Genomic DNA, 25,860 nt, shown 5'->3' on the forward strand with positions numbered 1-25,860 from the left:
TTCTTTTTTCCCTTCATTGTTCATTTTCTTGCAGTGGACTGGAACGAATATCACCCCGTTGGACATGTCCTTTTTTAATGAAAAGAACAATCAAAAAAACATTTCTACGGGACGTGGCTTGGTGTCGGAGAGCATCGGATGTGATTCTCTGAACTCCGCGCTGCCACGCGTTTATATCCAGATATCCTTTTTGTGGGCCCTCTGTCTGAGCCCCCCATCTATGTGTATTGCTGGGGGCGTTACCCGGCGACAGAGACTCGAACTGAGACCTGAGAGAGCAAAGAAGCAAAGATCAGGGGGTTCTGCCGAAGCACCAAGTCTGGCCGCCAACCTGAGTGGACGGCAAGCTCTGGGCAATGAGCCAGCCCGGCGAAACAAGCCACTCGGAACTGGAGCAGGACATCTAGACAGCCACCAAGCTCTGATCGAGGTAGTACTGAGGCGCAGCTGCACCGCTGATCCAAAGGTGGTCGGACCAGCGCTTATCTCTGTATCGCTCGATAAGGAAGGCCAAAAGCCATGGTCTACAGTGACCGGCCTCTGGAATATTAGGAAGTGGGTGAGAGGCGGGATAGCCTTCAGCTTGGTGGGAGTCCCTCTGTGCCCTCCCGGATTAGTCTTCGCGCCGGCGTGGAACAGTGGGTGAGTGATGCCGAAGATGCTATGGGGATTCTCCAAAACAGAGTGAGCGAGCTTACGACAGCCTCCCACTCCTTGGAAGCAAGAGCATAGGACATAGAAAGCCGCTCCAGAAGATGTGATATTTACATCCTGCGAATACATAAAGAAGATGAGGGGCAAAGCATAGAACTTAATCTCAAAACACGCCTAGCAGAGACACCTGTGTGATGGGCCTGTCAAAATGGTTTACAATTGAGGGCACACCAGGTCCCGGGCATAAAACCACTGGTGGGGGGCCCACACCCATGCAGTAATTTCCAAGCTCCTCAACTTTAGAGATCGAGATGCAGTGCTTCAAGACACCAGGTGGCGAACGGCATATGAAGTGGTAGGCACCAGGCTATTCCTCTTTCCGGATTTTACCCAAGAGTTGCAACGGCAAAGGAGATCCTACAATGCGTTTAAGAGGGAACTGAGGGATATGAACGTCAAAGATCTTCAACCCAGCCAGACTCAAGGGATTAATAAATGATAAATATCTCTCTTCTACAATAACCCGCAGGAAGTATGGGCCTGGGTGGACAGTGTTAGTCGCCCGCACAGGGATGGTGGAAAAAGTGAGGAAATGGAACATCAACCCGGCGGAGGCAGCAAAGATAACCAATTGGCAGGGACTCCAAGGAAGGACCGAACCAACAAAGTCTGGGTCCAGCCGGACAGAACTCCTGCAGTACAATGTGAGGCCACAGATGGCTGGAGTGCCGCAAACATGCAGGTAATAGCAACAGCCGACATATCAGAATTATCTGACTGGTCATGCAGCTGTCAATATGGTTCTGAGCCTACACCCATCCGACGAGCTACGGAGTCTCCGGTGGGAGGATGGAGGGGGTTCCTGGGTTGGATGACCTGCAATGAGTCCCCCCTTTCTGTGTGGACATTTGCCAACTAAATGGAGGGGGGAAATTGGTGTCGGCTGATGAGATTTGGGGGGGGGGGATTTGGTGGGGTGGAGAGATTTGGTGGGGTGGGGTGGGCGCTGGCGACAGTAGTCCTGACTTAGGTGTAAGAAGTTACATTTTTGGGGGTTAGGTGACAGATACTTCAAGTTCGTAGGTTGTTTGGAGTGGGTTCCCCCTCTTTGTTTTGCTCAACACAGCCTGAGTGCACATAATCCTAGAACGAGCATGCATACATCACGATTGGCTCAATGTTACATGCCACATACTTCTATACATTCGCATGCCACCGAGTGTACGAGAGTACAAGAAGACTATAAATGGGATTATCTATCTTGGAATGTAAGTGGGCTTTGTGACGAGATCAAACGCGGGACAGGGCTGCAGGCCTTAAATAGGTATAAGCCAACCATGTGCATTTCTTCAAGAGACGCATCTTTGGGAACATATTGTATGTTTTAAGAGGTCAAACTACAGGTTAAAAATGCATGCTAGTTTCACTAAGGGTTCAAGGGGAGTGATGATATTGATCGGGAAACGGGCACAATTTACGGTATCCTCTGTGCTCCGGGACACTGATAGGAGGTACGTATTGGTGATTGGCACATTCGAAGGGAAACACTGAGGCTGCTCTGTGTGTATGCCTTGCCACTGCTACAGGCGACTCTTCGTGAACTCCAAAGGGTTGCACAGCACCAGGCAGACAAATGGTTGATGGGTGGGGACTTTAATGATGCAGTGGTTTGTGCTCAGGACCGATTTCCAACTCTGCAGAGACCGGCAAAAAGCTGTACGAAGGTTTGCTAGGGCGACTGGAATGGTGGATCTATGGCGCATGTTGCATCCACAGAACCATAGCTATTTTCTTTAGTTCGGGGGCACACTGTGAGGAATTAGATCATCCGCACAGGGAATGAATGAAAATGAATGATGGGAGTTCAACCTCCGAAAATGTGAGAGGCCATTCCGCACACATTCCCGGCTCACCGCACGTGACGCATAGTCACATGTGCTCTGGGTGGATACAGCCTATAGGCACCGTCCTCCCCTGTCATGTTCAGTTGGAATGTAAAAGCCAAGGTTACATCAAAGCATCTCAAAAAGGGGGAAGGCACGCCTTCCTCCATCCTTGGGCAGCCTCATTCAAATATCAGAGGCTCCATGGATCTTCCACCCTATTGTCTAGTTCGGCTGGTGGCAGTGCATACTAATGAGAAATAATTGAGGCAAGCATGTTAAAGGGGCTTGGTTGCAGGACGGACTACAAGAAGGCGGGACTAACACCTCTTTGACATGCAATGTGTCAACTTGATGCTACTTCCCACCACTCTGTATGAAGGACAGTGAATGGCATGTTTGGGTCCTCTAGTACCGTAGGCAACTCCTGCCGAGCAGACCCCTTTCAGAGAGAGAAGTATCTTATTTAAGGGAGACAGGAAGTCTGCTCTCGTCACAAACTTCAAGGAAGACCTGCGCTTTGATCAAGAGCCACAGAGGGCTCAGTTAACCAGAGAGACACTTAGATCTACAATAGACAGGAAGATGGGTGGGATTTAGGAGTATATGTTGTCACCCCTTACCTTTCCTGTTGCAAAGCACTCTGTTTCTGACCTCACGCATAATAGAAGATTGTTGATGGGGACCCAGGATTGGTTCATTAAGGTAGACTTAGCCTGCACCAATCACTGGTGCCCATTTGACTTTAAGAGGGCTGAACCACTCACTTAGCAGATCATCCGACGACTTAGAAAGGAGTAAGAAGGAGGACTCATTTGGACCCTGCCTGAAGGCACAGTCTACCTTACATCTTCCGCCAGTGAAGGAACGCCAGGATTTCCAAGAGGGAAGCAAGCTCCCTCCCCTAAACATCTCCCAGGGAACAGAGGGAGATACCGGACTCAGAGGACCTGTCCAGCAGCTCCAGAGCCGGTACCCAGCCAGCACACAACGTGCCCTGCTAGGTTCTGCCAGCAAGATTCCTAGGTGGGAAGTGCCAGAGAGTGTCTGAACAAAGGACAAGGCTGTTGCCTGCAAACACTCTCCTCAGCTTTGGGCCGTCCGCCTTGAAAAGACACCATGAGCCCTGCAAAGAGGCTAGTAGGAATGCCACAAAAGCATCAACCAGCGTCCATCTTTTAAAGGCATTTTCGAGGCAGTCGAGTCCTCGAACCGTGACCGGCTGCACGCTGCAGTCACTAAAGCCGCCTGAAACGCCTCGACCAGTGTTCCAGATCCGGCAACCATTACAGAGACGATTCTTGACCCCAAGCTTTTGTGTATGCCAGCCTGCAGCTGTCCGACCAGCCTTGCTTGCCAAACTGCCTGCCGCCTGATACACGCAGCTGTCTCCCGTCTTGAACTCTGACGCAGGAGCTGCAAAGCGTCCTGGGACCCACTTGGCGCCGTCGAGCATCAAGAACATCTCAAGCACCAGGTACATTGTGGTTCTGTCCCCTTGGTCCTTCTCCGAAGGCCCCTAGTGACATTTATGACCCCTCGCTCCCTTGGTGCTGAAAACAAATAACCTTGAACAGTTAAGACTGATTGATTTACCGACTACCCTCCTGTCAGTATCCAGAATGCATCCCTTTCCTTTGTCTGTCTGTCCTCTGTGTTCCCTTTACAGGGTGGGTTGTATTTTATAGAGTGCTAGAACGGTCTGTTGGAAAAAAAAAGTAGATATTTTAATACAACCTTGACTGGACAGTCCCTTTTATCATTGGGTAATAATAGTATTTTCATTGTGTTGCAACTTATTAACGATCCACAACCTTGCGGAGATAAGCCTGCCGTTCTGTCCACGTTACCAAACTTGGACTCAGAGGTTTGTAATTGACTTGTGTTCCAATCTGTTCGTACCTCTTCTGGTGTACTAGAGGTGTGGAGCTGATTGATGGTTTAGAAACAGATATTCATCCCTGGACCACTCGTGCCCCGGAAGTTGATTCGTCACACACACCTCTCTTTATCACCATTAGACTACATCTTTGTGCCCGGGAGTGAACTCCCAAAGGGTGAAAGAGGCACAACAGTTAGACAGAGATTTCTGACCCCTCTTCCCTGTTGATAACGGTTGGGGAGGGCGGTGCCGAAAGGCAAGGGGCCCTCTTGGAGGTTAAACTCGTACTACTTGGGATTTCCCAAAGTGATGGAGCAACTGCGGGAGAGTACGACAAAGTGTTTTGAGCTGCACACCCCCTCAGTGAATAGTGCCCAGAACATATGGGAAGGGTACAAGACGGTTCAGAGAGGGGAGGCCATTTCAACTCTGGCGGCCAGGGAAAGGAAGACGCGGGCTAAAGTGCTAGATGCTGAAATGCAGCTGTTATGTCTAGAACAGCAATTCCTTGGTGACTGCCTCTTGCCACTGATGCAGCGAAGCAGGCGCATTTAGGCCCATGAGTATATGAACATGGGGAACAAGCCTGGGAAACTGTTGACATGGCCGGCTATGTGCATAGCATACACAAAAGGGAAGATGTGGAGATACAATCAATAGAGGGGATTTGCAAGTTGTTTGCAGACTATTACAGGCACTTATATGCAGTTCTGGGAGGACACAAAGGGCGGAATGCATGGATCGCCTGGAGGAGATTCTCCTACTGCAGCTGGGGGAGCAGCAGGTAAAAGTCTTGGAGTCCGATATCACTAATGAGGAAATGGTAACGGCGATCATGTCGCTACGGTCTGGGAAGGCACCTGCCCAAAGGCGTTCCCGGCCGAACTATGGAAAAAGCTCACTGAGGAAGTTGTTGACCCTATGCTGTCAATGTTCCAATGCAGTAGAGATAAAGGACTGCTGCCCCAGGATTTACAACAAGTGATGGTCGTAGTGCTAACTAAGGACAAACCCCCGAATGAATACGCTTCCTATCATCCCATTTCGCTCCTCAACATGGAGTCAAAGATCTCTTAGCAAAGGTATTGGCGGCAAGACTGAACGTATGTGTTTGTTAGATCTGATTCATCCGGACCAAAACGGGTTCCTGCTACATAGGAAGACCCAAATCAACATCCAGAGGCTACATGTGGCTCTGGACAGGGTGGGAGACATTCAGGAACCACTGGCTATAGTGGCCATTGATTTTGAAAACGCATTTGACTCTATTTACTGGGAGTTGGTATGGCCGCTGATGGAAAGAATAGGTTTTGGGCAAAGATTTTTTCAATGGGTTCCATTACTGTATGGTATCCCTGTGGTCACGAATTTGGGTCAACAGTAAAACATCAAAGCCTTTCCTGCTGGAGAGGGCAACACGCCAGGGCTGGCCCCTATCTATCTCTGTCGCTGTTTATTCTAGCAATAGTCTGTGGCGACATGGCTTTGCTGTGACCCTCTCATGAAAGGATTTGTGTGGCTCCCTGGGCTGGAAGACTTCTGCGAATTTATGGACTGCTCTGTGGTCGGAGTCAACTACACCACGTACAATTTATTTTCTGTGCAAGGGGGGGCCCTCTGGTGATTACAGACAACTGCATGTTTCGAGCGACAGTGGCCTCGTTTCGGTATTTAGGTATCCAAATTTGCCAGCCCATATACCCGGTTGGAAGTGGGCAGGCTGAGGTTCAGAGGGTGTCACGATCCGCTGTCCCTGGAAACTATGGTGGAAATGGAAGAAGGGCTACTGAGCGGAAACTAATGCAGCGCTCAAGTTGTTTACGACGCATCACGTGCATATACGTGTCACGCCTAAGCGACGATGCGTTGCAACCCTCCTTCTTTGGGTATACATGCTTGTTCTCCGTCCACTGTTCTGGTGGTTCTGTTTCCCCTAGTTTTCCCGCTACCGTCCCACCTTCCTTGCTTTGCCTTTTCCGTGCCTCCTTCCTCCCTTTCTCCTAGCAGTTCGTTCTGATCTATCGGCCGCCATTCTGCCCCTCCTCTGCGCTCTGCTTTCCTTTGGAGCGTTCTTCCGCCCAGAGCCTTCTCAAGAGTTTTCCCCTTACACTTACCTTGTGTTTCTACTACGCATCTGTTAACACGCATTTGCGTAATCCTCTTCAGCACCTTCTTGAAAGACTGGATACGCCATTTCGTCCCACGAAGTCGACTGCATTCAAGAAACTGCAGTTTAACATCGTCCCAGGGTTTTTCAGCCTTGCTTTTCCCTGGTTGTGGGACGGTCCCCCTGGAGGTCCCCACTGCTGGGCCGGCGTGTGGCCTCCGGCGGGGCTCTTCCTAAGACTCATCCAAAAAAGCCGGAGCATGCCTGGAGAAGCCGGAGGGAGATATCTTCAGAAGACTCATCAGAGGAATCACAGACAGGTGAGGAGGAAGGGGAATCTGGGTCAGAAGAATTGTTCTTGGATTGTTTACCCCACATTCATGAGAGTTTGCAACGCCTAGAGATGGCCAGTTTAGAACAATACCAAGAGCTTGTTACAGCCATACAAGGTATTACAGTCGAACTACAGACTTTAAAAACAGAGGACAATGCATTGAAGGCAGACAATGCTGCATTAAGACAACAGTTCCTATGTAGAGAAGATCGGGGAGATCTCCCACCAGTATCCTTGCCATGCGGCAAATACGACGGGAATCCCAAAAGACTTAAAGAATTTCTGGACGCCTGTCAAATTTACTTCACTTTTCGCCCCAAGATGTTTGAATTAGATCGGGCTAAAGTCGGATTTGTTGTCTCAAACTTAACGGGTAATGCCCTGGCCTGGGCAACCCCGCCTGTCACCGATGCCGATCCAGCCCTCCCTGTATATGGAACTTTTATCCAACAGTTCCGGACCAGGTTCGAAAGACCAGAGGTGTTATTTACATCTTACAAAAACCTCTTAGACACCAAACAAGGCACATCTGACGTTCAGACATATGTGACCAACTTCCAGAGGATAGCGCAGGAGACTGGATGGCCAGACTCTGCAAAACAGACTTTATTCAGAAGGGGTTTACAAGAGGAGATAAAGGATGAACTGTCAAGAATTGCTAGACCTGCATCATTTCAGGAACTGATTTCCCGAACTCTACAAATTGAATTCCGACTGTCGGAGCGCGGGGCAGAAAGAAGACGACCCAGGTTGCTTGCCCCTCACCTTCCTTCTCCCAGTGTGCAGACCACCCCAGAAAGGAATAAACCTTCAACGGAAGAACCCATGCAAATACGGACTACCGGAGGACCCCTAACGGTTGCAGAGAGAAAACGGCAAAAGGACTTGTGCCTGTATTGCGGATCTAACAAGCATCTCCTGAGGGATTGTCCTGAGGTCCCTCCTAGGAGGTCAGGAAACAAACAATCCCGTCCGTGAACAGGGACATGGAAGGGCTCTATAGGGCCAATCCCTGTGTTTCAAAAAAACCCATAGTAGAGGAAGTCTCACACCAGCTCATGATCCTCAAGGTGGTATTAGAATGGAAGAAGAACTGTAAGGTGGAATGCCTGGCCATGCTAGACTGCGGAGCAGCTGGCAATTTCATGGACGATGAATGGGCAACAAAGCACGCCATACCTAGAAGAAGTAAGCATCTACCAATACCTGTGGAAGGGGTAGATGGCTCTCTCCTATCTTCGGGTCCCATCAAACAAGAGACTCATGAATTAACAGTCAGGATGAACACCCATCGAGAAAGAATTGCATTCGACTTGATAAGGGCGGCCCACTTCCCAGTGATCCTGGGAATCCCTTGGCTAAGGAGAGACAATCCCGGTATTGACTGGAGCGCAAATACGCTGGAATTCCGCTCTGACCTCTGTTTACACACCTGTTTGTCTCAAGAGAATGAGCCAATTCAAGCTAATAACACGATTCCCATCAAGAGCGTGATTTGTATCTTGGAAGAATACCAGGAGTTTTCAGATGTCTTTTCCGACATCCAACCCAAGCCTCTCCCACCTCACAGACCAGAAGACTGTAGAATTGAATTAAAACCAGAGGCAGAGGTTCCGTTCGGGAGAATGTTCCCGTTGTCCCTACCAGAGAAAGACGCCCTGAGGGAATAATTAGCCACCAATCTACAGAATGGTCTCATCCGAGAATCGACCTCTTCTGCAGGGGCTTCTCTGTTCTTTATCCCCAAGAAGGGTACCACGGAGCTCAGGCCCTGTATCGACTATCGGGATCTGAACAGTCAGACAATCGAAGCCTGCTACCCGATGCCTCTTATCAAGGACATTCTGTAGGCTGTGCAAGGACCAAGATGGTTTACAAAATTGGATCCCAGGGGTGCATATCATTTACTAAGAATACATAAAGGAGACGAATGGAAGACGGCTTTTCGTACACCCCTCGGTCACTTCGAGTACAGGGTAATACCCTTTGGCTTAGTTAATGCTCCCGCTCAATTCCAAAGGTTTATGGACAAGATTTTCTCTAATTTGTTGTTCAGCAAGGTGGTAGTGTATCTGGACGATATATTGATCTACTCAAAGACCCTTGAGCAGCATCGTCTGGACGTAAAGGAAGTCTTGGAACGGCTCAGACATAATCATCTCTTCGCAAAACCTGAAAAGAGCCAGTTTGAAGCCTCTTCTGTTCCTTATCTGGGATTTATACTTTCGGAAGACCAACTGACAATGGATCCGAACAAGGTCAAGGCAATATCCCAGTGGCCCACTCCAGCTTCGGTCAAGGATGTACGCGATTTTTAGGCTTAGCCAATTTTTACCGGAAATTCATCACTGGGTTTTCCAACATTGTCCTACCAATAACCGCCCTGTTAAAAAAGGGTGTAAAGTTCACATGGTCAATCAAAGCCGATCAAGCCTTCCATCAATTAAAAGAAGCTTTTGCCACCGCTCCAATACTTAGCCAACCTGACCAGACACTGCCTTTTATCATTGTCACTGACGCTTCTTATGGGGCCCTTGGAGCCGCTCTTTTACAGAAAAAGGAATACCAGTTGGAACACCCAATAGCTTACTATTCAAGAACCCTCAATTCTAGCGAGAAGAATTACTCGGTGATGGAAAAGGAACTCCTTGCCATTCGACAAGCTTGCGAGGAGTGGAGACATCTTCTGCAGGGAAAAAGTTTTCCCTTTCAAGTCCGCACGGATCATAGAAACCTTAGCATCCTACAACAAATGGAATCCAGGAATTCTCGCCATGCCAGATGGGCATATTACTTTTCCCAATTTGACTTCAAACTGACCTATCTACCAGGGAAGGAAAATCATTTAGCCGATGCTCTCATGGGGAAGAATCAGGAAAGTACTCAGGCCACGAATACTTACTGCAGGGTAAAACCTTTATCAACTCCATAAACACTTTCTTACAAGATGTTCTTGAAGCCCAGAAAGACCCATCCACCACCCTTATTCCTCTCTTGACTCAAAGAGGGAACCGTTGGTTTCGGGAGGAAGGATTGTATCTTCCAACTCAGGAACTCAGGACCAAGGCACTTAGGTGCCATGATATACCTACTGCAGGCCACAAGGGTCAGTCTGCCACTCTGGAACTATTACGTCAACATTTCTGGTGGCCTAGGATGGCTAAGGATACCAAGGAATACGTCTCCTCATGTCCCACCTGTGCAAGAAACAAATATAATACAGCAAAGCCCTTTGGACTCCTTCAACAAGACGGTCCTCCTTCAGGACCCTGGCACCACCTCTCGATAGATTTCATTGTAGAATTACCAGACTCGGCAGGATACACGGGTGGTAGTCGATTCCTTTAGCAAATTGGCTCATTTCACTCCTATGAGGGGCACTCTGTCAGCTTCGGAGACGGCCCATGTCTTTCTCAGAGACATTGTGGGTCTACATGGAATACAGTTTACCATAGTTTCTGACAGAGGTACCCAATTCACCTCGAAATTCTGGACTGCTCTCTGCAAACAACTTCAGATCCAAAGAGCTTTATCTTCAGGTTTTCATCCTGAGTCCAATGGACAAACGGAGTGTCTTAACGCCACCCTCGAGCAATACATAAGATGTTTTTGTCACCAAACACAGGATGATTGGCATCAGCTATTACCGGTGGCAGAGATTTCTTATAACACAGTACACTCAGCAATCGGAATGAGTCCATTCAAGTGCACCTATGGATACCATCCTCGTCACATCCCTTTTTCTACCATGCAACCCACCTCGTTACCTACCTATCGATCAGCTGCTGCACACCCTCAAAGACACGCACAAGGAGGTTCAGGAGAATCTGTCAGACAGCCTCCAGAAGAACAAAAGATGGGCCGACAAGGGTAGAAGACCCAATCCTAAATGGAAAGTCAGTGATAAAGTGTGGTTGTCAACCAAGCATCTTCCGAGATGGGTCCATCCTGGGAAGTTTGCCCCAAGATACATTGGTCCTTACTCAATTGAAAAATGTGTCAATCCGGTAGTCTTCGACTCTCTTTGCCATCTTCCTTACGCAGAGTCCACCCTGTATTCCACACTTCCCTGCTCAAGGAATACAAATTCGACCCATATAAAAGGCGACTGAGAAAGAAAACGCCGACTCCAGAAGACACCCAGGAATATGAGGTCTCTCAAATATTGGACTCGGGTACAAACAAGGCAGAGTCCAATGCCTCATACTCTGGAAAGGGTATCCCTGGTCCGAAAGATCATGGGAACCCGAAAGGAATGTGAAGGCTCCCAGGCTCCTACATCAGTTTCATAGAAATCATCCAGGCAAACCAGGAGGGGTGCCCATAAGAAGGGGTCCTACTGTCACAATCCGCCGTCCCTGGAAACTATGGTGGAAATGGAAGAAGGGCTACTGAGCGGAAACTAATGCAGCGCTCTAGTTTATGGCGCATCACATACATATACGCGTCACGCCTAAGTGACGATGCGTTGCAACCCTCCTTCTTTGGGTATACACGCTTGTTCTCCGTCCACTGTTCTGGTGGTTCTGTTTCCCTGCTGCCTTCCCGCCTTCCTTGCTTTGCCTCCTTCCTCCCTTTCTCCTAGCGGTTCGTTCTGATCTATCGGCTGCCATTCTGCCCCTCCTCTGCGCTCCGCTTTCCTTCGGAGCGTTCTTCCTCCCACAGCATTCTCAGAGTTTTCCCCTTACACTTACCTTGTGTTTCTACTACGCATCTGTTAACACGCATTTGCGTAATCCTCTTCAGCACCTTCTGGAAAGACTGGATACGCCTTTCGTCCCACGAAGTCGACTGCATTCAAGAAACCGCAGTTTAACATTGTCCCAGGGTTTTTCAGCCTTGCTTTTCCCTGGTTGTCGGACGGCCCCCTGGAGGTCCCCGCTGCTGGGCTGGCTGCTATTAGGCAGGGTGTCCTCCGGCGGGGCTCTTCCTAAGACTCATCCAAAAAAGCCGGAGCACGCCTGGAGAAGCCGGGGGGAGATATCTTCAGAAGACTCATCCAAGGGATCACGGACAGGTGAGGAGGAAGGGGAATCTGGGTCAGAAGAATTGTTCTTGGATAGTTTACCCCACATTCATGAGAGAGGGTACCAAGTCCTTTTGTCGCGGGATGTTTTTTTGCAGAGATTTTTGCCGCAAATTTTATTTCGAAAAAAACATCGAATTTTGTAGAAAATGGAGGGGTTGGGTGGGGGGACCCCTACCCTAAAAAGAAAATTCTATGGGTTTTTTCGGGAAAAAAATCGCAATAAAAAAACCCTGCGAAAAAACATCCCGCGATGAAATGACATGGAACCGGGTCAGAGACCCATCATATGTCTTAAATGGGAAAGTGAAGGAGGCTGGGCTACCATGAATATTGCAACATGTGAAGACAGGGTGCACAAAAGTTGTAGACCACAAGCCACATGCAAAAGTCACTCGCCCCCATTTGTGAAAGAAGTGTGGTGGATGACGCGTTGTGAGCCCATGTGCACCAAAACTTCAGCAATAGGATACACGTTAAAGTGATCTGAGATCATTGTCCCTGAAAGTGAAGCGTGACGTGTAGATTCCAGTTTGTATTCAGAGATCAGATCTGAGATCATTGTCCCTGAAAGTGAAGCGGGACGTGTAGATGCCAGTTTGTATTCAGAGATCAGATCTGAGATCATTGTCCCTGAAAGTGAAGCGGGACGTGTAGATGCCAGTTTGTATTCAGAGATCAGATCTGAGGTCATTGTCCCTGAAAGTGAAGCGTGACGTGTAGATTCCAGTTTGTATTCAGAGATCAGATCTGAGATCATTGTCCCTGAAAGTGAAGCGGGACGTGTAGATGCCAGTTTGTATTCAGAGATCAGATATGAGATCATTGTCCCTGAAAGTGAAGCATGACATATAGATGCCAGTTTGTATTCAGAGATCAGATCTGAGGTCATTGTCCCTGAAAGTGAAGCGTGACGTGTAGATTCCAGTTTGTATTCAGAGATCAGATCTGAGATCATTGTCCCTGAAAGTGAAGCGGGACGTGTAGATGCCAGTTTGTATTCAGAGATCAGATATGAGATCATTGTCCCTGAAAGTGAAGCATGACATATAGATGCCAGTTTGTATTCAGAGATCAGATCTGAGATCGATGTCCCTGAAAGTGAAGCATGACGTGTAGATGCCAGTTTGTACTCAGAGATCATGGGGGATTTCAGAGAGTCCTGTAATGCGTGCTTTAGATTGTGAAGGCCACCTCCGTTCCTGAGACAGAGGCAGGGTCGAGAAACTTTTCATCATTGTTTTGAATGCAGCCTCCCCACCGTTGTTTGCTCTCTTTGCATTTTGTGATTGGCTGAGCTCAACACCCTGCACACCAGCTCCCTGTGCCGATTTCCATCATGGTCTCGGGTGAGCCTTGTTCCCTGCGCTCCCCTGTCCTACCCCCGGGCCACGATTGGTCCACCCCCCCGCCCCCTATCCTGACCTGATCTGGCCAGCCCTCTGCCCGGCATCCCATGCGGCTCCTACATGAGCGGCTCCAAAATGTGTCTGCAGGTGTCCGCAGGGGAAGCAAAGGAAGCCAACAGACACCAACAAAACTGTAAGTGTGGCATGGGTGGAGGGGGGGAGCAATCACTGTACTCCAGAAAACCCTCGCCACTCTACCTTCCCACTCCATAACGTTGACTGCCATAGAATTACAACATGCATACTTAAAGAGATTAGTGACCACCAACCAAAATACATTCCTGGCTGGTCTATAAATGTTGCACTGCATTACGCACTAACATTCTGTTATGTTATTTGATATCATCTGGCATTTATATAGCACTTGATATATCATTGGTAGGACCACAAAGCCAATGTTAACTAACCTATAGAGAATGGTCAAGATTAGCCTATATCACCTTAGACCGGTATAATAATTGTTAGCATGTGCCACACTTAGATGGAATTCTTAACTGTAGCCTGCGTCGCATCTAGATAGAAATGTGACTGTTAGCATGCGCCACACTTAAATGAAACTGTAAATGTTACACACTTAGATGGAATCGTGATCACTTGCCTGCCTCACATCTAGATAGGATATTGAAGATTGGCAAGCGCCACACTCCGATGGATTAGTGAATGATAGCAAGCATCACACCTAGACATAATTGCAAGGACAGCAATGCCAACTAACCAATCCACTAACAATTTCATCCCTCTCAAATTCTAATCAAACACAACCACAAGCCGAAAACGCAGCAATCCGCACAAACTTCACTACACTGCAACAACAAACAAACCACACATAGACTCACACAACAGCACATGACGACTACCAACCGTAAAACACCCCAAGCCCAGCCAACGGACCTACCGGGCAGAGGTTGCCAACAGCACATCACTGCTCTCTTGCACTTTTCCAGTTTATTCCCACTAACTCACCACCCCCCCTCCCTCTTTCAGAGCCGCCACAGCACCAGGGGAACACTCCGGTGGGGGATAGTAAGCGGTACAAATATCCTCTAACATTGTCGTTGCCTGTCACTTATTAGTCCTAGAGCAGCTGCTCGGTTAAGCAATGTTGGTTAACTGGTGGCTAGGCGCAATGGGTGGGGTTGCAATGATTAGCTATGTTGCCACTATTGGGAGGGACTTGGAGTCATCCAATGGCCACTCCAATGGATTAAATGAAAATTGGTTTGCTAATGAATATTGTACTCCTTAGTGTTTTAGCCTTTTAAACCTGTTCCTGGTGCACTATGGGTGCCTTTCAAAGCTTCCAATTGCAAAATGTGCACCTTTGCATGTGCTTCCTTGTAATTCCTGGTAGTGCCACTTGGCGAGGAATGTGTAGAAAGTGTCTTCACATCATTTTACAGTTCAACTAGATTTCTGTTTCGTTACGCATGGTGGATTGGATAAAAATAGGCAACGCAACTGTTCTGAACCATTCAGTTTGTTTGTCAAAAGATTCTGTTTGGCGACTTTCAAGTCATCCCAACGTTTTTTCCTCTCTCACAAGATACTTACCCAGGGAGGTATGAGTGAAACCAACCTCCCTGGGTAAGTATCTGAAACCAACTCTGATGGAGGCTAATATACATGTAGGTCACTTTACTAGAAATGCTATATCGACTCTGTATCAGGCACTTATCAACCACACAACACGCCCATTGGGAAATCTCCAACAAATATGTGAAATGGATGTGGGAATGTTGGAGGCGGAGCAGTGGCAAGAAGCCTTGATGACGCCAGGGGAAGTGGCCATTGCGGCACAATTAAGAGTCCTGTACAGGAAATGCTGTACCAGAGAATCCTGTACAGGAAATGCTGTGCTAGAGAATCCTGTACAGGACATGCTATACCAGAGAATCCTGTACAGGAAATGCTATGCTAGAGAATCCTGTACAGGACATGCTATACCAGAGAATCCTGTACAGGAAATGCTATGCTAGAGAATCCTGTACAGGACATGCTATACCAGAGAATTGTACAGGACATGCTATACCAGAGAATCCTGTACAGGACATGCTATACCAGAGAATCCTGTACAGGACATGCTATACCAGAGAATCCTGTACAGGACATGCTATGCCAGAGAATCCTGTACAGGACATGCTATACCAGAGAATCCTGTACAGGAAATGCTATACTAGAGTCCTGTACAGGACATGCTATACCAGAGAATCCTGTACAGGACATGCTATACCCGAGAATCCTGTACAGGACATGCTATACCAGAGAATCCTGTACAGGACATGCTATACCAGAGAGTCCTGTACAGGACATGCTATACCAGAGAGCCCTGTACAGGACATGCTATACCAGAGAGTCCTGTACAGGACATGCTATACCAGAGAATCCTGTACAGGACATGCTATACCAGAGAGTCCTGTACAGGACATGCTATACCAGAGAATCCTGTACAGGACATGCTATACCAGAGAATCCTGTACAGGACATGCTATACCAGAGAATCCTGTACAGGACATGCTATACCAGAGAATCCTGTACAGGGCATGCTATACCAGAGAGTCCTGTACAGGAAATGCTATACCAGAGAATCCTGTACAGGACATGCTATACCAGAGAGCCCTGTACAGGACATGCTATACCAGAGAGCCCTGTACAGGACATGCTATACCAGAGAGCCCTGTACAGGACATGCTATACCAGAGAGCCCTGTACAGGACATGCTATACCAGAGAGCCCTGTACAGGACATGCTATAGCAGCGAATACTGTACAGGGCATGCTATACGAGAGAATGCGGTACAGGGCATGCTATCCCAGAGAGTCCTGTACAGGACATGCTATCCCAGAGAGTCCTGTACAGGACATGCTATACCAGAGAGTCCTGTACAGGAAATGCTTTACCAGAGAGTCCTGTACAGGAAATGCTATACCAGAGAATCCTGTACAGGACATGCTATAGCAGCGAATCCTGTACAGGGCATGCTATACCAGAGAATGCGGTACAGGGCATGCTATACCAGAGAGTCCTGTACAGGACATGCTATACCAGACGAATGCTGTACAGGGCATGCTATACCAGAGAGTCCTGTACAGGACATGCTATACCAGACGAATGCTGTACAGGGCATGCTATACCAGAGAGTCCTGTACAGGACATGCTATACCAGACGAATGCTGTACAGGGCATGCTATACCCGAGAATCCTGTACAGGACATGCTATACCAGAGAATCCTGTACAGGACATGCTATACCAGAGAGTCCTGTACAGGACATGCTATACCAGAGAATCCTGTACAGGACATGCTATACCAGAGAGTCCTGTACAGGACATGCTATACCAGAGAGCCCTGTACAGGACATGCTATACCAGAGAGTCCTGTACAGGACATGCTATACCAGAGAATCCTGTACAGGACATGCTATACCAGAGAGTCCTGTACAGGACATGCTATACCAGAGAATCCTGTACAGGACATGCTATACCAGAGAATCCTGTACAGGACATGCTATACCCGAGAATCCTGTACAGGACATGCTATACCAGAGAGTCCTGTACAGGACATGCTATACCAGAGAATCCTGTACAGGGCATGCTATACCAGAGAGTCCTGTACAGGAAATGCTATACCAGAGAATCCTGTACAGGACATGCTATACCAGAGAGTCCTGTACAGGACATGCTATACCAGAGAGCCCTGTACAGGACATGCTATACCAGAGAGCCCTGTACAGGACATGCTATAGCAGCGAATCCTGTACAGGGCATGCTATACCAGAGAATGCGGTACAGGGCATGCTATACCAGAGAGTCCTGTACAGGACATGCTATACCAGACGAATGCTGTACAGGGCATGCTATACCAGAGAGTCCTGTACAGGACATGCTATACCAGACGAATGCTGTACAGGGCATGCTATACCAGAGAATCCTGTACAGGGCATGCTATACCAGAGAATCCTGTACAGGACATGCTATACCAGAGAATCCTGTACAGGGCATGCTATACCAGAGAATCCTGTACAGGACATGCTATACCAGAGAATCCTGTACAGGACATGCTATACCAGAGAATCCTGTACAGGGCATGCTATACCAGAGAGTCCTGTACAGGAAATGCTATACCAGAGAATCCTGTACAGGACATGCTATACCAGAGAGTCCTGTACAGGACATGCTATACCAGGGAGCCCTGTACAGGACATGCTATACCAGAGAGCCCTGTACAGGACATGCTATAGCAGCGAATACTGTACAGGGCATGCTATACGAGAGAATGCGGTACAGGGCATGCTATACCAGAGAGTCCTGTACAGGACATGCTATCCCAGAGAGTCCTGTACAGGACATGCTATACCAGAGAGTCCTGTACAGGAAATGCTTTACCAGAGAGTCCTGTACAGGAAATGCTTTACCAGAGAGTCCTGTACAGTAAATGCTATACCAGAGAATCCTGTACAGGACATGCTATAGCAGCGAATCCTGTACAGGGCATGCTATACCAGAGAATGCAGTACAGGGCATGCTATACCAGAGAGTCCTGTACAGGACAGGCTATACCAGACGAATGCTGTACAGGGCATGCTATACCAGAGAGTCCTGTACAGGACATGCTATACCAGACGAATGCTGTACAGGGCATGCTATACCAGAGAATCCTGTACAGGGCATGCTATACCAGAGAATGCGGTACAGGGCATGCTATACCAGAGAGTCCTGTACAGGACATGCTATACCAGAGAATGCGGTACAGGGCATGCTATACCAGAGAGTCCTGTACAGGACATGCTATCCCAGAGAGTCCTGTACAGGACATGCTATACCAGAGAGTCCTGTACAGGAAATGCTTTACCAGAGAGTCCTGTACAGTAAATGCTATACCAGAGAATCCTGTACAGGACATGCTATAGCAGCGAATCCTGTACTGGGCATGCTATACCAGAGAATGCGGTACAGGGCATGCTATACCAGAGAGTCCTGTACAGGACAGGCTATACCAGACGAATGCTGTACAGGGCATGCTATACCAGAGAGTCCTGTACAGGACATGCTATACCAGACGAATGCTGTACAGGGCATGCTATACCAGAGAATCCTGTACAGGGCATGCTATACCAGAGAATGCGGTACAGGGCATGCTATACCAGAGAGTCCTGTACAGGACATGCTATACCAGAGAATGCGGTACAGGGCATGCTATACCAGAGAGTCCTGTACAGGACATGCTATACCAGACGAATGCTGTACAGGGCATGCTATACCAGAGAGTCCTGTACAGGACATGCTATCCCAGAGAATCCTGTACAGGACATGCTATACCAGAGAGTCCTGTACAGGACATGCTATACCAGAGAATGCTGTACAGGACATGCTATAGCAGAGAATGCGGTACAGGGCATGCTATACCAGAGAAGTGTTAGCGATGCTGCAACGGACTGACAAACGTCTGCGTTTTTGGACTGAGGTATTGCGCAGAATGTCTGCAGGGGTTTCTCAGCCAATTCATGTAGACCCGAAATTGATTTTGCTGCGAGTGTTGGGAGCAAAGATGTATCCATGGTATGAAAAAGTCTTCATCGGCAATGCTCGGAGAGTGGCAAAAGGACATCTCTCCATGCTATGGGAAGCGTGTGAGATATCTAAATGGGATATGGATATGGATTCTTGCCTGGCAATGGAAGTGCCAATACGTAAGGCCCGCGGCTGTCCGCATACATCTGTGAAGATCTGGGGTGCGTGCTGAAGTGCTCAGTGACCCTAACACTGATTGACGGGAGGGGTGTACTCTTATGTGGCCCCTGTTGGTGGTGGTGTATGCAGTACAGGGCGGTTGCTCTGAGGAACCACTTTTACAGCTGCTGGGTGGTACTTCCTGGTGTGTATCATCTGTTATAAACTGCTTTGCTGGAGTGGCTTTAGGAAAAAGCACGCTAATGCGAATTCACTGAACATGCCCTTTGGAGAACAGCACAGCATTCCATCTAAGAGCAGTGAACAAACGCATACTATTGTATCCCATGATCCCTGCAGCAAACCTCACACACATACATGCTATACCAGGCTCCATCAGATGCCTGCCAATCCCTTACCAAGTGCACGAGCCCCATTCTCCAAACATCTGTTGCGTGCTTTCTCTACCACTCTTCATTCGCCAAACTGATGCCAACTGCGCACATCATCAAATATCACGTACCAAGTGCCCTACCGCTCGCCCAACGCTCTATCTTGAAATAAGTGTGCAAAACAAACCTTACAGCTCCCCACACACACACACAGCTTTAAATTGTACAACCTAAACGACCTGAAGGCTTTCAGTGTTTCTTGTTTAGGGAGTGTGTGCTCCCCTCCTTCCCTGCGGGTTTGTTGTGGACCTTGTACCTCCCCAGCCCTCTTTATTCTGTGCAACAGTCTATGCTCCTGGTGCTCAATTCCATGATGTTACCATGTTTCCTTTCAGTGTACCCTTCAGGGCAAGGCTTCGTTTAAGGATTACCTATAATTCATGCCGCATGTGGAACATTTAAAAACAAGGACGTCCTACTTTCCATTGGGCTTCTCGTTTCTCTATGAAGCCCCCCTTAAGGCAGCGAAGTGCTATGAGCGAGTCTTCTGGGCACTACTTAAATGTCTTGGTGTGGAGGAAACCAATGAGATTTGAGTTGTGTGTTACACTCTTCGAATAGCTTTTTGAGGAATGTGTGAAGAAGGCTAAGGGTCTTGTTCCCTTTTGCAACTGGGAGAAGAGGAATTTTAAATGGTTTTGTAATGACATGTAATTGAATGTGACATTAAGAGAAGAGTTTGAGTGTTCAAGCATGCATGGATTTTTAAGGGACTGTCGGGGTGTTGGAGCAGCATGGTGGAATTGGGGCATGCAGGGAGGGTCCACAGATGGTTGTGTGCAGATGTTGTGGGTTTGGACTGAGCACCTGCGTGGTTCTTTCAGAAAGCAAGTGTCTTGGCTGCCCCCCCCCCCCCCAAGTCTCATGATGCCTTTCTTTCCCCCTGTTCTCACTAGCCCGGTGCCTCGTTTCGGATCCTGCGATGGACAGCACAATCACCCTGTGGCAGTTCCTCCTGCAGCTCCTGCAGGAACCCGAGAATAAGCACCTGATTAGCTGGACCTCCAACGATGGGGAGTTCAAACTGCTCCAGGCCGAAGAAGTGGCCCGAATGTGGGGGCTCCGCAAAAGCAAGCCAAGTATGAACTACGACAAGCTCAGCCGTGCCCTGCGCTATTACTATGTCAAGGTAAGGTGAACCGTGGGGGCATGGCATGGTCCACTCCGCCAGTGCGTCTGAAGCACCACAGGGGCATGGCATGGTCCACTCCGCCAGTGCGTCCGAAGCACCATGGGGGCCTGGCATGTTCCACTCTGCCATTGCATCTGAAGCACCATGGGGGCCTGGCATGGTCCACTCCGCCATTGCATCTGAAGCACCATGGGGGCATGGCATGGTCCACTCCGCCAGTGCGTCTGAAGCACCATGGGGGCCTGGCATGGTCCACTTCGCCAGTGCGTCTGAAGCAGAATGCCTTAGTTCTCTATGTGCATGCATTAGCTGGGATGGGCAGGGTGTTGGGCATACAGTGCCCTTGATTTTAGGGTGGCAGGATCATTTCCTGTTTTGCAGTGTGCCAAAGCTAAATTTTGAACTTCAAACACCGAACATGTGAATATTGTGATGCCATGTATTTTGGTTGTTTTATGCTTTTTCCAGTGATGGGTGGCAATTCTTCTTGGGTTTTCATTGGTTCCGTTTATAGAACTTGGGCCATGTATTAAAAACTGCGTGGCATTCCATTACTCACCGAGACCCTGCTTTCTGGCAAGGGTTGCTCCCCGAGACCCTGCTTTCTGGCAAGGGTTGCTCCCCGAGACCCTTAGCAACACCCCTGCCACAGCACCTACCAGTCACCACAACAGACCCGCGTTTCCTTCAGCCTGAACCCAGCGGCGCAACAGAACAAAGTTCCGAAGCGGGGTCCCCCTTGCTTCAGAATATCGGGGAAAGCAAGGAATGTAGTTCCCCATGAAACTGCTTTTGATATGATAAGTCATTTATAACGCGCCTGCACACAATTGTTTCTAGGTGCGACAAGACAAGGGGGGCTAAGAGGTCAGAAGGAGGACAAAACGACTATCATACTAGGCCTTGTGTCATTCAGATCACGCACGTGTGGGGAGGGGGGGGAGTGCAGGTAACTCAATAAGTGCTGCCGGAGGGTGGCTCATAAGTGCAGAGAGACCAGGGACTGTAGGTTTTCAGAAATAGACCCTTAAGTGCTGGGGTGCCCAGAGGCAGTGCAAAGGGCAACTGGACATGCAGGGGCCTGGACCCGAGTTTCAGTGGGTGGCCAAGTGACCAGTGTGCGGAGCAGTTGGGGGACATCAGCGAGGGAGAGAAGAGAGAATGCAGAAGCGAAGAGGAAGGTCTTGTGTTGCTTCCGGAACCGAAGGTGGTTCTGCTGAAGTTTGCTTCTTCCATAAACGTAAGCTCGCTGCACCATTGTGTCCCTGTCTATCTCCAGACAGTTTAGTTTGCGTTCTCACGTCTACCAATGAATTTAAACCTCTCCATGTGCGCACCCGTTTAACACCATCTTCTCCACTCCTCACATGTCCAGTCTGCTCCACTTATAGGTACCAACATTTGACCAGTCAGGATTCCTTTTTCTAGTTCCATTACGACGGTTCTTAGCCCGGCACTGCCGTCACGTTGGGGGACTGCCACATGCGGATCAGTCTTGCCTCACCTGGTTGGCTACATCCCCTCTGCATGTGAACTCAATCAACCCCAGAGAAAGTGGGGGCCTCATCAGTGAGGTTCGGCTTTATTCTCTAGGCCCCACAAGCAGAGGACCCCCGCCTGGGCATAAACTGCCCACTCGTACGTAGTCCTGCTATAGACCCCAAAACGAATTCTCCTCTGGTGAGCCTGCCATTACATAAGGGATCCTTCTATGGTGAGCCTGTCGTTACATATACCTAAGGGATCCTTCTATGGTGAGCCTGCCATTACCTAAGGGATCCTTCTATGGTGAGCCTTCCATTAAATAAGGGATCCTTCTATGGTGAGCCTTCCATTACATAAGGGATCCTTCTATGGTGAGCCTTCCATTACATAAGAGATCCTCCTCTGGTGAGCCTTCCATTACATAAGAGATCATTCTATGGTGAGCCTTCCATTACATAAGAGATCCTCCTCTGGTGAGCCTTCCATTACATAAGGGATCCTCCTCTGGTGAGCCTTCCATTGCATAAGGGATCCTTCTCTGGTGAGCCTGCCGTTACATAAGGGATCCTCCTCTGGTGAGCCTTCCATTGCATAGGGGATCCTTCTATGGTGAGCCTTCCATTACATAAGAATCCTTCTCTGGTGAGCCTTCCATTGCATAAGGGATCCTTCTCTGGTGAGCCTTCCATTGCATAAGGGATCCTTCTCTGGTGAGCCTTCCATTACATAAGGGATCCTTCTATGGTGAGCCTTCCATTACATAAGGGATCCTTCTATGGTGAGCCTTCCATTACATAAGGGATCCTCCTCTGGTGAGCCTTCCATTACATAAGGGATCCTTCTCTGGTGAGCCTTCCATTACATAACGGATCCTCTCCATAAGATAGAGATTCACCATTGAACTTCCTAGCACTGCCACATCACCAATACATCTTTTCAATTTCCTGAAGTCTTCAGTTCTGAAATTATCAATGTGAAACTTTGCCCGTAACTCACGGTACCCAATCCACCCTCCCTCCACCATAACATCCTCAATCCAAAGCACCCCGCCTAGAAACCAATCCGGCCAGAATAAAGACCTTCCCCCGATAGCAATCAATGGGTTCAACCAAATGGATGAGTGAATGGTCTTTGAAGCAACCGAGCCCAACAATTCATGAACCTGTCTCCACGTCTCTCTCAGAAAAACCGTCAAAGGCGATTTATTACATGACTTGTTTGTCGCCATGAGAATAGCCCTTGGAGGGAGCGGACCCAACATACTTGCCTCTGCAATTACCCATTTATCAGGCAAATCCATCAAAAAAGGCACAATAAAATGACTTGAAAAGGCTAAATGATATGCCCTGAAGTTCGGTACACCCAGACCACCTTTTTCTACTGGCAACTGAAGTTTCCACAATTTAAGCCTAGGCGGCTTATTATCCCACAGGAATGACTGCAACAAACCATCAATTTTTTTCCAGTAATGTTGACCAATTTTCATCGGAAGCATACCTAGAACAAAATTAACCTTTTGGAGCTGCATTCATTTTGATAGCGTTCACCTTGCCCCATAGGGACAAATGAAGCAAAGACCACCTCAGGATGCTCATTTTCAAATCAGTACATACCTCATTCATGTTTACCACAACCATCTCATCCACCAGTGGGGTTAGCCATATACCCAAGTATTTCAGTTTCCTTTCACACCATCGAAACCCAATCCCAGTAATCAAGTTCTTGTCACAATATCCTGAAATTGGCAACACCTCAGATTTAGACCAGTTAACCTTAAATCCAGCCACCGCATGAAATCTTTCCAAAACATTCAGCAAGGCCGGAAGGGACACTGTTAAATTCCGTAACAACAAAAGTAGGTCATCCGCATAAAACCACAACTTTTGGTCAGCACCATGAAAACTCAGGCCCTGTATCCCAACGTCACTCCTTAAGGCAATCGCCAATGGTTCCATGGCCAAAACACATATCAGGGGGGATAAAGGACATCCCTGTCTCGTACCCCTCCGTAGCACAAAGGAATCTGACAATTGCCCATTAGTTCTGACAGCGGCAGTCGGACAAGCATAAAGCAAGACGATCCATGAAATAAACTCCTCTCCCAAATTCATAGCACGCAATACTGAAAAAAGATAGTTCCAATCAACACGATCAAACGCTTTCTCCGCGTCCAAGGAAAGCACCGCAACATCATCATCCATATCCTGTGCATGTACCATCAACAACAATAAGTTCCTAATATTGCTAGATGTCCTCCGGCCATGAACAAAGCCCGATTGATTAGTGTGCACTAACTTCACAAGAAGATTTTGCAAACGAAGGGCCAATAGTTTCGCAAGGATCTTATTATCAGTATTAATCAAACTGATCGGACGGTAATTTGAAGTCAAACAACCATCTTTACCCTTTTTCAGAAAAACCGATATAATGGCATGACTAGTAGAAGCAGGAAGCAACCCTCCCACCCTGGATTCTATGAACATATCCCGCATAAGTTCTACCACTGAATCAGGTAAGATTTTATAAAATTCAGCAGGCAGACCATCCGGACCCGGAGACTTGCCCGAGTTCAACTTCCCAATCGCAGTTTTCAATTCATCCACAGTCAAAGCCTCACTCAGCATTGCATTCTCCAAATCATTCACTCCAGGTATCTCCAATCCTTTCAAAAATGAACCATTTAATCCATTGACACCCATCTCATTCTGATACAGCTTCGTATAGTATTCCTTAAATGTCTCATTAATCAGTTTTGGATCACAAGTCACCTGACCATTCTCTCTATTAATAGAAGTGATAGATCTTTCTGATTGCTGTTGTCTTAATCTATAGGCAAGCCAGCGATCGCACTTTTCACCATATTCAAAATACGAACATTTCAATTTAAACAACTCCTTCTCAGACCTTATTTTCAAAGTTTCATTCAGTTCTCTCTGTAGTGGCCTCAATCTTCTCTTTTTTTCTATGTTCCCAGAGTCATTAATCATCTCCAGTGAAAGTTGCTTAATACTTTGTTCCAAATCCATACTTATGTCCACCATACATTTCTTCCTGCTACTGGACAAACCTAGAATTAAGCCCCGCATTGTACATTTAAATGCCTCCCATACTGTCCCAATAGCCATACCATCTGTCCTGTTTTCCACAACAAAATGATCAGCCTCAGATCTGATTTTCTCCACAATCTTTTCATCTCGAAGAATTGAGGTGTTCATTCTCCAACAAAACGATCTAGGAGTACCGAACTGCAGATCTACGTTCATAAACACTGGTGCATGGTCAGTGACAGCAATACAACCAATCTCACAGCTTTTCAAATTCAGGGTTGCTGAACCAGCCGAGAAAAACATATCTATACGAGAATGTGAGCCATGAGAACTAGAATAAAATGTATATTCTCTCAAATCCCCATGAAGCAATCTCCAACAGTCTTCTAATGCAAATTCAGAAATAAGTGAGTTAAAGGAACAAAAAGTCGGGTCTCTTCTGATAGCATTATGCGGCCCACTGCGAGCCAGGTGGTGGTTCCATTGCTAGCAGGATATATAATTGTATTGTGTCTGCTTATAAGGAACATTCAAATTTGAGAGATGAATGGGGAAGGAGGTTAGGGTGTGAGATTTCGCCTGAGATGTGGTTGAATATGTGTGCAAATGTTAAACTCTGTGCAATTGATATGGTGGAACGGTCAAGACAGATAAAGATCCTCAACAGAGTGTTTTGGAGCCCGGAACGAATGTTTAAGAGGGGGCTGATGGACTCGGATGAATGCTGGTGTTGTGGGAATGAACAGGGAAGTCTGGAACATCTGTTGTGGGAATGTGTGCGTGT

General features: G+C 47.9%; 1 protein-coding gene across 1 annotated transcript in view; it reads left to right on the forward strand.

The window, feature by feature from the left end:
- The window catches only part of ELK4 (ETS transcription factor ELK4), a 93,673-nt gene that overhangs the window by 39,251 nt on the left and 28,562 nt on the right, over positions 1-25,860 (forward strand). Inside the window, exon 2 of the mRNA XM_069633154.1 lies at positions 20,309-20,541. Within this exon, the coding sequence (XP_069489255.1) occupies positions 20,309-20,541 (233 nt within the window). The remainder of the gene's footprint in view (positions 1-20,308; positions 20,542-25,860) is intronic.

The sequence above is a fragment of the Ambystoma mexicanum genome, chromosome 13 (assembly GCF_040938575.1).
Source record: "Ambystoma mexicanum isolate Mex_15411 chromosome 13, UKY_AmexF1_1, whole genome shotgun sequence".
Classification (NCBI taxonomy): Eukaryota; Metazoa; Chordata; class Amphibia; order Caudata; family Ambystomatidae; genus Ambystoma; species Ambystoma mexicanum.